This window comes from Schistosoma haematobium, chromosome ZW, assembly GCF_000699445.3.
Source record: "Schistosoma haematobium chromosome ZW, whole genome shotgun sequence".
Classification (NCBI taxonomy): domain Eukaryota; kingdom Metazoa; phylum Platyhelminthes; class Trematoda; order Strigeidida; family Schistosomatidae; genus Schistosoma; species Schistosoma haematobium.
The window spans coordinates 86255802-86271556 of record NC_067195.1 but is presented as its reverse complement, the minus strand read 5'-3'; the positions used below and the strand labels follow the sequence as shown (position 1 = coordinate 86271556).

General features: G+C 35.7%; 1 protein-coding gene across 2 annotated transcripts in view; it reads left to right on the top strand.

Annotated features, from left to right (window-relative positions):
• The window catches only part of ENTPD5_1 (Ectonucleoside triphosphate diphosphohydrolase 5), a 33217-nt gene that overhangs the window by 2852 nt on the left and 14610 nt on the right, over positions 1–15755 (top strand). The window contains exons 2-9 of one of the 2 annotated variants that reach the window (XM_051212575.1): positions 4265–4434; positions 6657–6744; positions 6784–6846; positions 6895–6999; positions 10462–10691; positions 12108–12422; positions 13619–13756; positions 15473–15683. In XM_051212575.1, coding sequence (XP_051072763.1) covers positions 4294–4434; positions 6657–6744; positions 6784–6846; positions 6895–6999; positions 10462–10691; positions 12108–12422; positions 13619–13756; positions 15473–15683 — 1291 coding nt within the window. In that variant the 5' untranslated portion in view covers positions 4265–4293. The other variant, XM_051212574.1, reaches the window with a different exon arrangement.

The following is a 15755-nucleotide window of genomic DNA, read 5'->3' as shown; positions in this document are numbered from 1 at the left end:
ATCTGCATTTGTTGATGTGTGTGGGATAGGAAAGCTAGGTGATCTGAAAAGTCCAAATCTTCTAATTGATTCTGAGCCATCCATAGTACTCCGTGCTTCCCGTCAGATGTGGAGGTTTTCATAATCCAGTCGACCACCAGGAGAAAGAGGAAGGGAGAGTAAACAGCCTTGTCTGACTCCGGTCCTTACTTGGAATGCATCTGTCAGCTGTCCTCCACATGTGACTTTGTAGTGTAGTCCGTCGTATGAGTTCCGGGTAATATTGACATTCTTCCCAGGAACTCTAGTGTCGAAGAAGTTTCCATAATGTTCTCCTGTCCACACAGTCAAGCACCTCCTCATAATCAATGAAGTTGATGTATATTGACGAGTTCTATTCAACTGATTGTTGAACGATGATCCGTAGTGTAGTGATTTAGTGTGCATACAACCCATCCTTCAGAATCCGGTCAGTTGATCTCGAAGCTGAGCGTCTGTATTTCACTGCTAACTTATTATTATTTATTTATTTATTTTAACACATAAATATTGGTACAGGGAAGCACCGAATACATATGCACCACACAAATCTCATTCGATATGTGTGAGGGCTGTGATACTGCCCGGGTGCCCAAACCGAAGCAGGTGGTTTTCTTAGGGGGCCACTCCCAGAGCCTTCGACCTGAAGGTCTGATCCACAAGGCAGCGGCGCATCGTAAGAAGATGCAGTCCCATGGAAGCCGGTGACCAACAATTGGTTCATACGCCATTTGTTCCCGCAGGATACTGGGGCCCATGTGCACCATTGGTTTGGGATCCGGTTAAAGCGCCGGACATTCGCTTTTCGTCCTCTCAGTTTCGTCAACAACACCCCCGCCACGAGAAGGCAGTGATTAGGACTTCCCTGGCAGAAGCTATATACGCGTGGCCATGTGAGAGCTTTTTTCGAGGGAGATCGGACTCTCCCCACTCTCGGCCGTACCAGGGCATTTGGGGGCTAGCTTCGTCGTATCATATAGTTGTCGATTCTTTCTTTCTGTTTCAGTTTTCTCTGTAATCATTGCTAGATTTTTAACACATCTTCGCCTACCAGTTCTAATGCTCTTCACTCGTTTGTGTGCTTCTGCATGTCAAACCTTGAATTTATCTGCTCGTGTTCGACTGTTGTCGATCTCCGTCTTATTTTCCCCTTGTTGCGTCTTGCCCAAGGCGTCTATCGAGTTTTATTGTTTATGTTGGTGCTTTTTGCTACCCAACATCTTGCAGCGTGTTTTAGTTATTTCTTCAATCCTTTCCAGTTCTTCATAGTAGTTTCTTTTAGTAGATCTTGTGTGGTTTGGAACCTGCTGCTTAGTGCTATCTCGAATTCACTGAGTCTGCTAGCATTCCGAAGGAAGGTTGTACTAAACTCTTGTAATGGCGTTTGTCTAGTACTTCTTTAGTCTCAATCTCAGCTTGAGGACCATCTGATAGTGGCGGTATCATAACCCTTTTCTACTAGCTCTTTAAATCCCATAACAGAGTTTAGGTGAATTACTTGGTCTACTCTGGTTGGGATTATTATAACAGTTTTTTATATGAGTTAGGATTTCCAACCCTCATTTACTCAAGCTTGTGGTTGGCAGTAACCCTAGAAGACTCTATGCTGAGTTTGTTACCTACTAGTCTAAATAAAATTTTGCGAATACAAAGAACGTTTTAATCTTAATTACTAATTTACCACATTAGTCCGCGTGAGAAAATTCATTTATTAGTTGAAAGAGATATGTCGGCAACAAGTTGTTTCTACAATTATTTGTTTTACTGTCTTATTACCTTAACTCTGTTAACCCATGCAACAGTTTCTGTAGGTTCTGACTATTTGAGCATTTTATTTGTAGTCTTAGTTACATGAAACCGTTTCATAACTTTGTGACTCGTTTATGAAGCACATAACTAGTTTCACCATTGCTTGCTCGAATCAAGTCTGGATAAAACGGGGTTTGAATCTGTTTCTGGTGTGGTTGAAAGCTAATATCTTTAATCACTAAGCTACGCTCCTTTGTTGTTGATGGAGTGAAAAGTTATTGGAAGTCATTTGTAATTCTCCAGTCTTAAAATCGCTGCTGGTCTTCTAGTCTGCATAAGTATCATTCCATTTAATGTTTGTACTGGAAACGATGTATCATATCTATGTTCATGTTGTTTGATATTCCACTGAGTCAGCCGAAAATCCTGAAAAACAGGAAAGTATTGTGATTACTCTAACAATTTAACGAGCTCCTTTGTTACACTTCAATTTATCTAGGTATTTTTAATGTATTATTTTACCCTAACCCGGTATTTTAGTTCAGTGGTTAATGATAATAGCTCTTCTTGTGTCACAATTTTTGCTATACTGAAGTACATACTACTAAATCTCAGCGTAACATTTCTCAACAACTATTTGAAAACGACGATACTCAAGTACAATCGTTAATTATCTTTAGTCTTACATCCATTAAGTAGGATTTGCGTCGAATACCTGATTTCTTATGATTTGACCAGTGTCAAAACATCCAAGATCTCTCAGATGAAAATAAACCTATTTGAACTTCTGTATGGAAATCTAATTCATCTTTCACTGCTTGACAAACATTCCACTCTTCTCAATAGTTCGATATCAAACATGAATGTAGAGAAATGCTCCTGTTAGCCTTGTAGACGTCCTTTTTCCTTTATTGACACTACGCGCTGATGCCCAGCTAAGTAATACTATTCATGTTCGTTATATACCATTTCATAGTAAAAAAAAGTACACTTAGATCCGTATTTTAGATCTAAGTAAAAGATTTACGCCATTATCATGCCTTTCAGGACTTTTCCTAGGATGTTATCGATGGCACAACGGTAGTGAGAGCAACCACTTATCCTTGTACTGGTTGTTCGAAGTAGTAATGAACTACATATATGCATTCATTTTACGTGCGACGCTATTGTGGAAAGTTTTCAGTGTTTAAAAAGCTCTTTGGTGTACATTTTTGTAACATTTAAACCATATTCCTATTCAACTAATAAAACATATCTTTGATACCAACCGATATGATTATTGCCTTTCAGCCAGTTGGTGTAAATAAACACATGACTTGATAAAAATCTGCTTCAGCCAAATTTGGCATCAGCTCAATGAAGTGAAATTAGCAAGATCAATAATAAGTTTCGAAATAATAGTAGTTACAATTGTAATGAGAAAGATTAAACATTGAAAACTATGGTTTCGGGCAACTTAAGAAATAAAATTTAAGACATGTCATTGAATCTCAAGGTTTAAGTCTGAATACATTACGCCATTTCAACTGATTTTGAGCCATCTCCAACCACTGATCGCGGTTGTCACACAGAAACCAACCAAATAGACGACGTTCATTCATACGGTTTAGACCAACAGTAAACGACTTAATGAACTAATTCCATTTATTCACTTAGCCCACCTTAATTTTGTTTAAACCTATTCAGAGAGAATTTCTGTTCAGTCTACTCGCCGCTTCGTTGGCGGATATATGTCTCATACAAACCACAAATGATGAAACTTAGCAGAAACAAAATACGATTCTTGATATATGCTGGGTATTCTTTGGCGGTAAGGTTACATAAAAATGGGATAATCAGCTTTTAAATGTGTTTCGATAAATGTAAACACAGTTGGTTTATTCACAATCTTGAAGAAGCCTAAACTGCTCTCTTCCAATCAGTTTGTAAACTTCGTATTCTTACTCTCCGAATTCTACAAGTACTTACCATTAATGGTAAGAAATTGAATTCTTTTGTAAGTAATCAAAATTATCATGGAAAGGCATTTATCTGATGAATCGCTTATGTAAATGATTAGGTCATAAAAAGAATTTCCTTTTATCACTGTCTTCATATTCAAGTAAATGAGAGTATCCACAGAGAAAACCGATTTGTAAACGTTAAATTATTTAAAAAATAACCTACGAGGAAATATATATATATATATAATGTGAACTATATTTTGTTTCTCTTAGCGTACCACTATCATTGGTATTAAATAATCTCTATTGCTATTCTTTTACTCAACCTTTATTTGGGTCATTTCGTTGCTATAGTGTGTATAAATTGATCGATCCAAATCAGTACTACATGGTCTTACTTTATCTATAACTCATATTGATATAGTAAACCTATTTATCTTCTATTTACTTGTTATTGATGTACTGAATAGTTTAATTTGATTTAAATTTACATTTCGTCGTTGTTTAATGTTTATTTATTCATTCTTTCTCTGATGATTCTTTATATATTTTAGATATTGGTAGATACCGATTTATTTAAATTATGAAACTTTTAAACACAGAATACGAGAGTAATTATATCAATAATTCAGACAAATCACCAATGATACCTTTTATGAATTATCAGCGTTTGTTTGTTGGTCTACTACCTTCGTCGTATTTAAGATCTAGCTATCATCGAATGGTATGTTAAATAGTTTAATTACATTTCTCAATATATATATTGTATTGATCTATTTTTTGCTGTTTCATAGTAGATTAGACGAGAATTGTTACAAACTCGAAAGTAATATTCAGTACTTATCGACTATACTTACTCCTGTTATCCCTCGTAAAAGAGCATAGGCGACCCACCAGCATTCTCCATCGAACTCTGTATACACTCTCTGTCTTCCCTTAAACTAAGAGATTAAAATCGCTTCGTATCTTTCTTTCTACGAACTAATTCTTTCTTCCTGTACTATGTTCTTATATGCAATCTTTCTTTTATATATTACCACCTCTGAATTAACTACTTTTCATGAATCCGGTGTTGATCTTGTTATGTAATGAGGTATGTTAACTTGAACGGAAGCATATATGTGCCTGGTCGTACGTTGTAGCTGACTGACTGACTGGATTGCCATTCATCATTTTCATGTCTGATTCTAATTCCCGACATAATGTGTTCTTTGGTCTTCCTCTTTCTCGTTTCCCTTCAGGATTCCAAGTTAGTGCTTACTTCTTAATGTAGTTTAATGATTTTCTCAAAGTAGGACCTATCCACTTCCAACATCTTTTCTTAATTTTCTATTTAGATGGAAGGTGTTTTGTTCTCTCCCACAGTAGACTGTTGCTGATGGTATCCGGTCAATAACGGACATTGCGTATCTTGTATAGACAACTGTTTATAAATACTTATACCCTTTTGATGATGGTTTTGGTAGTTCTCCACGTTTCAGCTCCGTATAATAGAACTAACTGTCTTGACGTTCGTATTGAAGATTGTGACTTTGATATTGGTTGACAGATAATTGTTTTAAGTTCCATATGTTCGTCAAATGTGGGAACGCTGCCGTTGCTTTAAAAATCCTTACCTTTGCGTCTGCATCAGATCCTCCTCGTTCGTCGACGATGATGCTGTCTAGGTAAGTGAGATTCCATCTCTTCCATAGTTTCCCAATCGAATGTGATTGTTTGGTATTCTCTGTGTTGTATTTGAGGATGTTGCTTTTCCCTTGTGTATGTTGAGTCCTACTGATGCAGCGACTGCTGTTACACTGGTTGTCTCCATCTGCATTTGTTGATGTGTGTGGGATAGGAAAGCTAGGTGATCTGAAAAGTCCAAATCGTCTAGTTGCATCAGAGCTATCTATTGTATTCGACTATACAGAATATTAAATTACTATCTTATTTCGTTTAATGGTTTAGCATTACCATGTTGATCAAAAAGTTTTCACGTTTATCGATTTTCGGGTTTACCATTCTGAGACATATTGTCAGTGTCCATACTGATCGATTTCTATTCCATTAGTTGCTATGTGGTTGTCACTCTAAACAGCTCGACATGGTTTCAAGTAGTTAGAGGCAGTTTTTCATGCCCATTAATCAATAAATATCTGAGGTTTTCTTAAATAATCAAGATTTTATTATACGAGATTCCAGAATACAGCGATTTGTTCTCTATCGCAAGTTAGTTCCTCCTTGTGGCGAATGGAATAAAGCAACCGCTTGCCTTTATTTACTTGTTAGTTATTAACTTTGAAAAGTTGTTTTGCATCAGTCCTATCTATTTAACTAACGACGATCCCATTCTGTATTAGAAGAATCTCTCAATCGTCTGCATTTTCATGTAGTGAAGTAATTCTCAACCCATAACCAATATAATATTGCTAAACCTCATTTAACAATTACCTATTGCAGTGTGGTTGATTTGGGTGTATTCAACCAAACATGTGTAATGATCTATTCTAGGTCACTTATTTTTCAACCGGACAAATATACAAGTACATCTTGTTTTAGATTTGCTTTAAGTAACTAGTTTTGCTTGTTAATCGCTTGTTATGATCAAATGTTTCTATAAAGAAGCGTACAATCTATTCACAAAGCTAACTACTGAGAAATTCAAAATAAAAACCACCACCATGGTCGGTATATTTCCGTTGTATGTTGGATAAGCAAAAGATAAAGGGATTTGTGCATCAGACACATTTCGCGATAAAAGGGATTACCATAAAAGCCAACCTGGTGAAAAACATCTATAGGTGAAGATTAGTACTAAATCTCCTCACATCTCAACATCCAGTTAAATTATCCAAAGTGACTAACATATTTTTCACTCTTTTTGCATTGTTTGTTTCTTCATTTTTACAAATGTATTCAGTATGATTTTCTCCTCTCTTCTCTTCTTTTTCTTTCGACTTTTAGCTAAGAAGAGTTATCTATTTGTGCATCGGTATCACACTTCTATTATTTTTATGGTTAGCATTTTACATATCTGATTCAACATGGTTTAGTAGGCTACTTCAATGTAATCATGACAATAAATTTACAGGTCGTGTATCTATATCCCCGGACCCTTGGAGTAAAACACGTTTTACACATATAAGTGATAACGGTAATATTAATTATCATCATAGTAATAATAAAATTAAACAACAAATAGCAGGAGTAGCAACGACCAAAACCAACTATGTATATGGTGTTGTGTTCGACGCTGGAAGCACTGGAAGCCGTGTTCACATATTCAAACTAGTTCATAATCCCTTAGGTATGTAAAAATATTTTATATATACATATAAATCCTACTGTCGAAAACACATTCATCCTAAAATATTCTGTTACTTAGATTAATCTTTTGTTCGTCTTTCCAGCTTAGTTGTTGGATGTTTTGTTGTCATGCTAGACAGCATAGACAAGAACATTGTTTTCACATACAATTTTTATATATTAAAACAATAATGATCCTTATTGAGTGTCTATTTCATTTATTTAAATACATAAATATTGATACAAGGGGGCAACAAATAGATATGCGCCACATAGATGATTCGGTTTGTGTGATGGCTCGGATACTGCCCGGGTGCCCAAACCAAAGCAGGTAGTTTTCTTAGGGGGCCACACCCCGAGCCTTTGACATAAAGGTCTGATTCACAAGGCAGTGGAGCAACGTAAGGAGATGCAGACACATGGTGGCCGGTGACCAACAATAGGTTTCTACGCCATTTGTTCCTTCAGGATACTGGAGCCCATGTTCACCATTGGTTTAGAATTAGAGTTTTCCAACTCCCCTAGGTGGACTCTCTGTGTGTCCGCCAACCCGGTTAAAGCGCCGGAGTTTCGCTTATCGTTCTCTCAATTTCGTAAACAACAGTGATGCCACGAGAAGGCAGTGAGTAGGACTTCCCTGGCAGTAGTTGTGTGCACGTGACCATGTGAGAGCTTTTTTCGAGGGAGAGCGGACTCTCCCCACTCTTGGCCGTACCAGGGCATTTTATACTATTTGAACTAGTAATTATATCAAATTGGATTTCGAGGCGTTTGTTGATTTATGGCTTAAGTGTTTGATTTATTTCCAACATATATTGCGTGAAAAAAGGATCTTTATATGATATTCCGTATTCACCAAATTACAAATTGGGAAAAACAGTAGGATGTAATAGGTTTTCAGAATAAAATGTTATTTCAGTTAATAGTATGACTAATTCAGGTAGATAACTATAGAGCTGATTTCTTTCCAACTTGGCGTAACATGTATGTCAATGATAAATTCAAAGAACGGTAGTGTGTACTTTTTTTGGACCGTCAGTGACTTCAGTGTCATGTCAGTGCGACTCAACAGTCACCCTGTAGTATTCGTAGTCAACTCTTATCAGATATAATTCTATCCAGATCAAAGTTACTTCGGATTTGTGAATCACTGTATGAAAATTAATTGCTAAAATCACTAAGTCTTGTCTCTCTGTAGGGTTGACAATTTTTTTAAAGCTTTGTTGTTAACGTCGATACGTTAATCTATTTACTGCATAGTTAGAATGCACGAAATGATCAATGTTAAGTTGTTAGGAAAGCCCTCAGCCTTGTTTAACACCCAATATCAGCAAGGTGCTCCCTTTGGGAATTCAAGTCACATATCACTCATTTCCACGGTGGGAAATGCTACCACTGAGCTATTAGGGTCTGTTTATAGATTTAAGATAGTTAAAATGATCAATCATTAAATAGAAACTAGTGTTACGTTTTTCTGGTTCTTAATGATGATTAAATTTTACTATTCAGTGTCAATAAAAAGAACCCATAGATTGTTAGCATCTAGTGTAGTATGGTTGGTCCAATAATAAACTTATACGATTTGTTCTTATTTATTTATTATTTATTAGAACACATAAACATTGGTACAAGTAGGCATCAAATACATATGCACCACACAGTAACAATGAGGCCAGTAGTAGTTATCGTTGATTTGTGTGAGGGCTGGAATACTACTCGGGTTCTCGTTTGAAACATTCGAACCGAAAAATTACCATAAAATATTAATCATATAGTCTACTACTTGAATAAATGTAATGAAATGGTATAGATTGGCTAGTACGAATAGCCATTTAAACGTATATTAGGGTTGGATTTACACATAACATTAATGGTGAAGATTTCCAACCCAGGTAAACTGATTTGCTATTTAACAAATATTCAAAGTACTTAGTTCTATATGAGGTAGATGCTGATGATATTGTCTAGAATGACAATGGAAATTTCGTAATTAAATCGCATCCAGCTCAGAGAAAATGACACTACTCATACAACATTAGTTCACTCCAATATCAGATTAGTTTAAATTGTTATTGTTACCTTCTTTTGTTCCTTTTGTTCCGTCTATCAATTAATGGACAAGTATACTGCGCGGCAGTTCGTTCTGTTTTACTTAAAGGCTGCGAAACGTGACCATTAAGAGTAGAAGATATTCGTAAGCTACTAGTATTTGACCACAGATGTCTTAGAAATATTGCTCGCATCTGCTGGGATCACCAGGTAAGTAATAGCGAGGTTCGACGCAGGGTATTAGGAAATGATGGTAAATCAGTTGATGAGGTTGTGAATCTTCATCGACTGAGATGGTTGGGCCACGTGTTACGTATGCCCGAACACCGATTACCACGACGCGCAATGCTGACCAGTGTTGGAATGGTTGGAAGAAAGTTAGGGGCGGTCAAACCAAAACGTGACATCAGTGCTTGAAGTCACTAACTTCTAGTCTGAGCCATGTTGGTAGATGCAGACTACCTGGTTGGGGTCCGTGTGACTATCGTAACCTATGATTGGAGACTCTTGGTGACATGGCTCAAAATTGGTCACAATGCACTCGGTGTATACACTCTCTGTCTTCCCTTAAACTATGAGATTAAAATCGCTTCATATCTTTCTTTCTACGAACTATCTTTCTTGCTGTACTATATCCTTATATGCAATCTTCCTTTAATATATTACCACCTCTGAATTAACTACTATGAGTCTGGTGTTCATCTTGTGTTAATGAGGTATGACAACTTGGATCGATGCACATATGTGCCTGATCCTGGCCACGTGCATACAACCACTGCCTTCTCGCGGCATTACTGTTGTTTGCGAAATTGAGAGGACGAAAAGCGAATGTCCGGCGATTCTACCGGGTTTGTGGATATTGAGGATCTAACTAAGGGAGATGGAAAACTCGGATTCCAAACCAATGCTCCACATGGTCTCCAGGATCCTCAAGGGACAAATGAACCAATTATTGGTTACCGGTTACCATGGGACTGCATCTCCCAAAGTTGCTCCACTTCCTTGTGAATCGGAGCTTTGGGTCGAATGCTCCGGTTGTGGCTCCCTAAAAAAACCACGTGCTTCGGTTCGGGCACCTGGGCAGTATTGCAGCCCTCTTATAAATCGAATGATTTATGTGGCGCATATCTATTTAGTGCTTCCTTGTACCAATGTTTATGTGTTTAGATAATAATAATAATAATCTGTTATCGTGTGATGAAATGTACAAAATTCACTAACTCCCTGTATTATTTATCTAACATTAATTACGCGGACAGAGTAGGATTGAACTTACAGTGATCTATCAAGAAAATAAACGATAATTATGAGTTTTTTTCGGTTTAACATAGTTTTATTATCTGTGTTCAGAAGATTGACTAAAACTGTTTGTTTTGTTTTTTTTTGCATCATATTGTTTTCACTTACTTATTAGATCCTTTCAAACCGTTTAAACTATTGGATGATAAATATCATCATGTTCAACCTGGTTTATCTTCATATGCGGAAAAACCAGAGGAGGCAGCATTAAGTTTAACGAAATTAATTAATATTGCTGAAACTAGTCTTCCTGTTGATGTGTGTCGTAATACTCCAGTTATTTTAAGAGCTACTGCTGGTCTTCGTCTAATTTCTGCGCATAAAGCAGAGAATATTTTAAAAGCTGTATGTTTTTGTTGTTTAATGTATTATTTATTTTTATCTGAAGGGGTTTTTTGTGAAGATTGTAGTAATTTAATAGTTGGGTTTATGAGTCAATTGAAGCTAGACCATCATCGAAAACCTGGAAGCACTGGACGGTTCGAATCTCACGAGGTGGGATCGTGGATGCGCACTGCTAAGGAGGAGTCCCGTAATAGGACGAAATGGTCGTCCAGTGCTTCCAGGTTTTCCATGGTGGTCTAGCTTCAATTGACTCATGCTTTCAACTAGTGAAATATATTGAAAATGCCAAATTTGACATCGAATCAATCTTAATTATTACATAACACGCCATTTGTAATGTTAAGAGTAGTTACATATAAAGGGCAAGAGATATTACATGTTAAAAGGTGGTAAGTTCGAATCAGTGGATTAAAATGGTTTTTAAAAACAAGTTCTAATACAAGATAAGAATTGAAGATAAAAGGATGACATGGAAGAGAGTGCAAATCACAGTGAAGCGGAGTAAGATTTTTGTATACTAATAAAATTGGAACTGAAAATGAGATAACAAGTTGAATGTATTTTTTCGCGATGCGTAGGCTAGGTTTGCTCGAGTTGATACCAAGTGCTTCAGCTATATAGGGTAAGTGTAATCTTGTGCTTTTTGGTAGATAATTAGGAACTGAGAAGGCATTTCCAAACTTAATGTAATGTCTATAGCCAATTAAGTGGGAAAGAATGGCACTATTGATAGACGTCGTAACGCTCTCCATTGAACATGCCGCCAAGTGTTTACGAACGCTTAAAGATAAGGTCCTTTAAGTATGACCAATGTAACTAGCCTAACAGGAACAGTCGAATTGATAAACACGCACAGATGAACCGATCTATAGCATCTTGTCGTCAAGTTGACTGTGTCACTATTGACTTCGTTATGGAAGCCACATGTAATTTGGCGACAATAGAAGTCCTTAGAATGGATCTACTTAGTCAACGTGTTAGAAGTATTTTATATTATTTCGTGGTATTTAAGATTCAATTGACGTGAAATTCGTCATTTTCAATGTGAAAATGGATTAATTCAAAATTAATATTTCATCTATTCCAACAAAATAATAATTTTTGCTTTATAACTGTAAAGTGTAGTGTAAAAAACAATTGTAATAATTGTTTACGTAAACCAATTTCAAAGCACATAATTAGTAAAAGTGTCCAACTACATATGGAAACTACATGTACAATGTAGAATAGATGGAATGTAGCTAGCAGTGGAACCTAGGACTCGCGTTTCACCCCATTCGGGACTCGTCAGCTAGATGTACCCGCATCTTAGAGTTAATTATCACTCCGAGATGGACAACAAAATAATCCAAGTCATTTCAGATTGAATTACATTCTGATATGTATTGTCTTTTATTTGTCTCTCTATCCATCCAGGTACGACATAGATTATCTCAAACTTGTTTTAAACAATTACCTAACGCTGTAACTATTATGGATGGATTTTATGAAGGTCTATATTTATGGTTGACATTAAACTTTCTCAATAATCGTTTATCAAATGGAAAAGCACAAAAGAATCATGCAGTGATTGAAAATTCACTTACACAAACAATTGGCACATTAGATCTAGGTGGAGGTTCTACACAAATCACATTTATTCCCACTGAGTTAAATACCCTCAACAATGCACCTGATAATTTTATTACATATTTTGACGTACAAAATAGTAATGATAAACCGAAACAAAAGGTATTGTTGTACATTTTATTGTGTTGTTATTTGTTCACATAAATTTGTGATTCAGTATCTAATTGACTGAAATCTATTTCACTTACATTTTGGGTTTGATTAAATGGATATAATTACTGTTACCTTTAGATTAACTACTATGAAGCTTAGTACTTTGTCATGAACATCTAGTTAGCTAGTGAATTGTACGTTTAAGTTACAACTGTTGGTTATTATAAGTACCGATTCATATGATAAGAAGCAGCACTTATCTATTTTATGCAGTGAAGTTGATTATCTGAATTGTATTCAAATTATAAATTCACTTGGTGTTATTTTACTTGTATCTTTTCACTGTTATTTAGGACTCCAGTTGATCAGTCTCATGTTGGCATATGTGTATCCACTGCGAATTGCCTCGATATAGCCTTAAGTCATAAGCTTTTTAAGCAAAGATGGATAATGGTTAGCAGTGGAATCCTGGGATGCAGGTACATCCGGCCGACGAGTCCCAAATAGGACAAAACACACGTCGTGGATTCCATTGCTAGCCACTTTTGAGGCTATGCCATAGAATAGATTTGCAAACAGCCTTTAACTTTTTCACTGTAGTCATATCATGGGTACATTATAGTTTAAAAACGCGTCTTTTCATCTTATCTGTGCATGGTCAGTAAATTATGTTTTTTTAATATGTCTATAACTTATTTAAGTAACCAAATAATATATTCCATTCTAGATCAAATATAATAGATGTATACCTTACAGTAATCGGTCATTTCGTAGAAACCTAAATCATGTTATTCAATCCCTAGTGTTAGTCGGTTTTTATCAATGTGTGCTAGACGAAATATCGATCGGCATAAAAACTGGATCCAGGACTTACTATTATTGATTTCCTCCAACTACTTATCATCAAATAATTACACTACAATGTCAAATCACATAACCTAGTAGTTTTGTGATTAAATTGCGGTATTCTACAGGTTTGGATCAGGGCTAGAGATGAGATAGTATGATACCATAGTTACTGCCATTACGATGGATTAGAGTGAGCCTCCCAACTCTCTATGGGGTTATTTTTACATGTATAGCCTGATGCTGACGGCTTAGTGCCAACTGTTATGAAACCAGTCTTATGGTCTCCTACAGATTGTCCTTAACTATTCAGTAGTAGTGTGGGTAGTTATTCACACTTTAATTTTTTCTTCTTACAGATCTATTCACATAGTTACTTAGGCCTAGGACTAATGTCTGCACGTTATTCAATGTTATATAATGCAACTGAACATTTCAAGTTAATTACTGAAGGAAAGAAAGAGTTTTTTCATCCTTGCTGGCCTAATAATGTAACTGTAAGTTTAATTTTGTGTATGTTAAACTCTTTATTATTAAATTACTAGATTTTTGTTGAAAACTTTCAGGTATCAGTTTGTTATAACTTGCGACCGCCGATTAGAGGGCAGTGACTAATATACAGGGCATAATTCAAGAATGGTAAAACGTATAATAATGGTTCGTAGGTCAAAATAAAGCTTATAATAAGAGGAACATGAATATGAATAGTTTAGTTATTTAACAATTATACGATAAAAATATACGTTTAGTATTGGTCCATAAAAGGATCGCAACGTTACCATTCATTATGTTTCTCGGGACCTAACACAGTTATAATCAAGGTCGAGGATCTGAAAATAGTATGAATCAGGTCAAGTTGTTATACTTTACATATTAACACAACAAAAAAGGTAAACATTAACAGGACCTTAAACAAAAGATCAATAATAATAATATTAATAATAACCATAGTATTAAGTTAAGAAATGGTGGAACATAATTTATGAAGTACAAACATTCAATGTTTGATTGGTGTGAGGTATGGCAACTTGGACCGATGCATATATGTGCCTGGTCCTACGTTGTGGCTGACTGACTGATTGGTGTGAATGTTCTTTCTACGAACTAATTCTCTTTTCCTGTACTATGTTCTTATATGCAATCTTCCTTTTATATATTACCACCACTGAGTTAACTACTTCTATGAATCCAGTGTTCATCTTGTTGTGCTAATGCGGTATGGCTACTTGGACTGATACACATATGTGCCTGATCCTACGTTGTAGCTGACTAACTGGTTTGAATGTGTGATTGGTTAGAAACTACTTAAAATCACTTGTGTTAAACATTGTAAACACTTAACAATACTTGAACTCAATCTCTGTTCTAGCATGTACATACAATCAAAGTCTAAAACTGTTATAACTTGGGCCCTGTGTCCTATTAATGTATAACGTAATGATACCGCCAATTAGATAACAGTGATTTATTGATTGGACCAATGTCGCATAAAACCCGTACGAGCAGTCTAGAGTACTTATCGGTCCTGCTTCCTGTCTAGACCAGCCAGTTAAGTCCGGAACATCAATCTCAGCCTTCGCGATATAAATCATGTATTTTAAACATACCGGGTTTATATATTAACCGAACAGACCACATCGTACCATAAAATAGGAAACAACATTTGTACAAGATTTAGCCAAATGTGGCTATGAATAAGGGAGGTAGTAATTAATAGACAGGCCATAACTCAAGAATAGTAAGTCGTATAACGATAGTTCATAGGTCAAAACGAAGCTCATAATAAGTGGGACACGAATGTGAATAGTTTATTTACTTAACATTGATACGATAAAAATATATGCATAGTATTAGTTGAGAAATAGATTTCGACAGTTACCGCCATTCATTATTCTCATCGGGATATAACAAAAACAATCATCAAACGTCTTTAAAAATCATTTATATTCGTTTTGATTATTGATGGGACTCTAACTTTAAGTGTTTCATCTGAACCGAATCATACTTTTTAATCGTGCACTGATTCTCTCGTTTTGTTTAACCACATGATATATGCGTAAAATTTTTCAAGAAATACGAATCTAATACAGTAGCTGTTATGTCCTAGCGAAGATTAAATTACGAGTAACTTCTGAGAACTATTAGTGGACAACAGTAGTAGTTGTCGGCTTCTGTATATTTTCGTCTATTCATTATGATTGTTCTTTACTTAGCTTAAATGGAATCACGCCGGTAAAGATTGGCAAATCAGTCGTATGAATCATTCAATGTCTAAATCTTTATTATCATTTATTAAAAAAAAATCAATTTATCATCATCAAGCAGCAATTGAACCGGTCAATGTTAATGCTAATAATATTGATAATGATCATCTAATGTTGTGCTATGCTTTAGCAGTGAATGTATTACAAAATCCTGTTGAAGGTAAGCAAAATTTGATCTGATTAACTTATATATAATCTGGTGTACGTGTGTGTGTGACAATTATTGAGTATC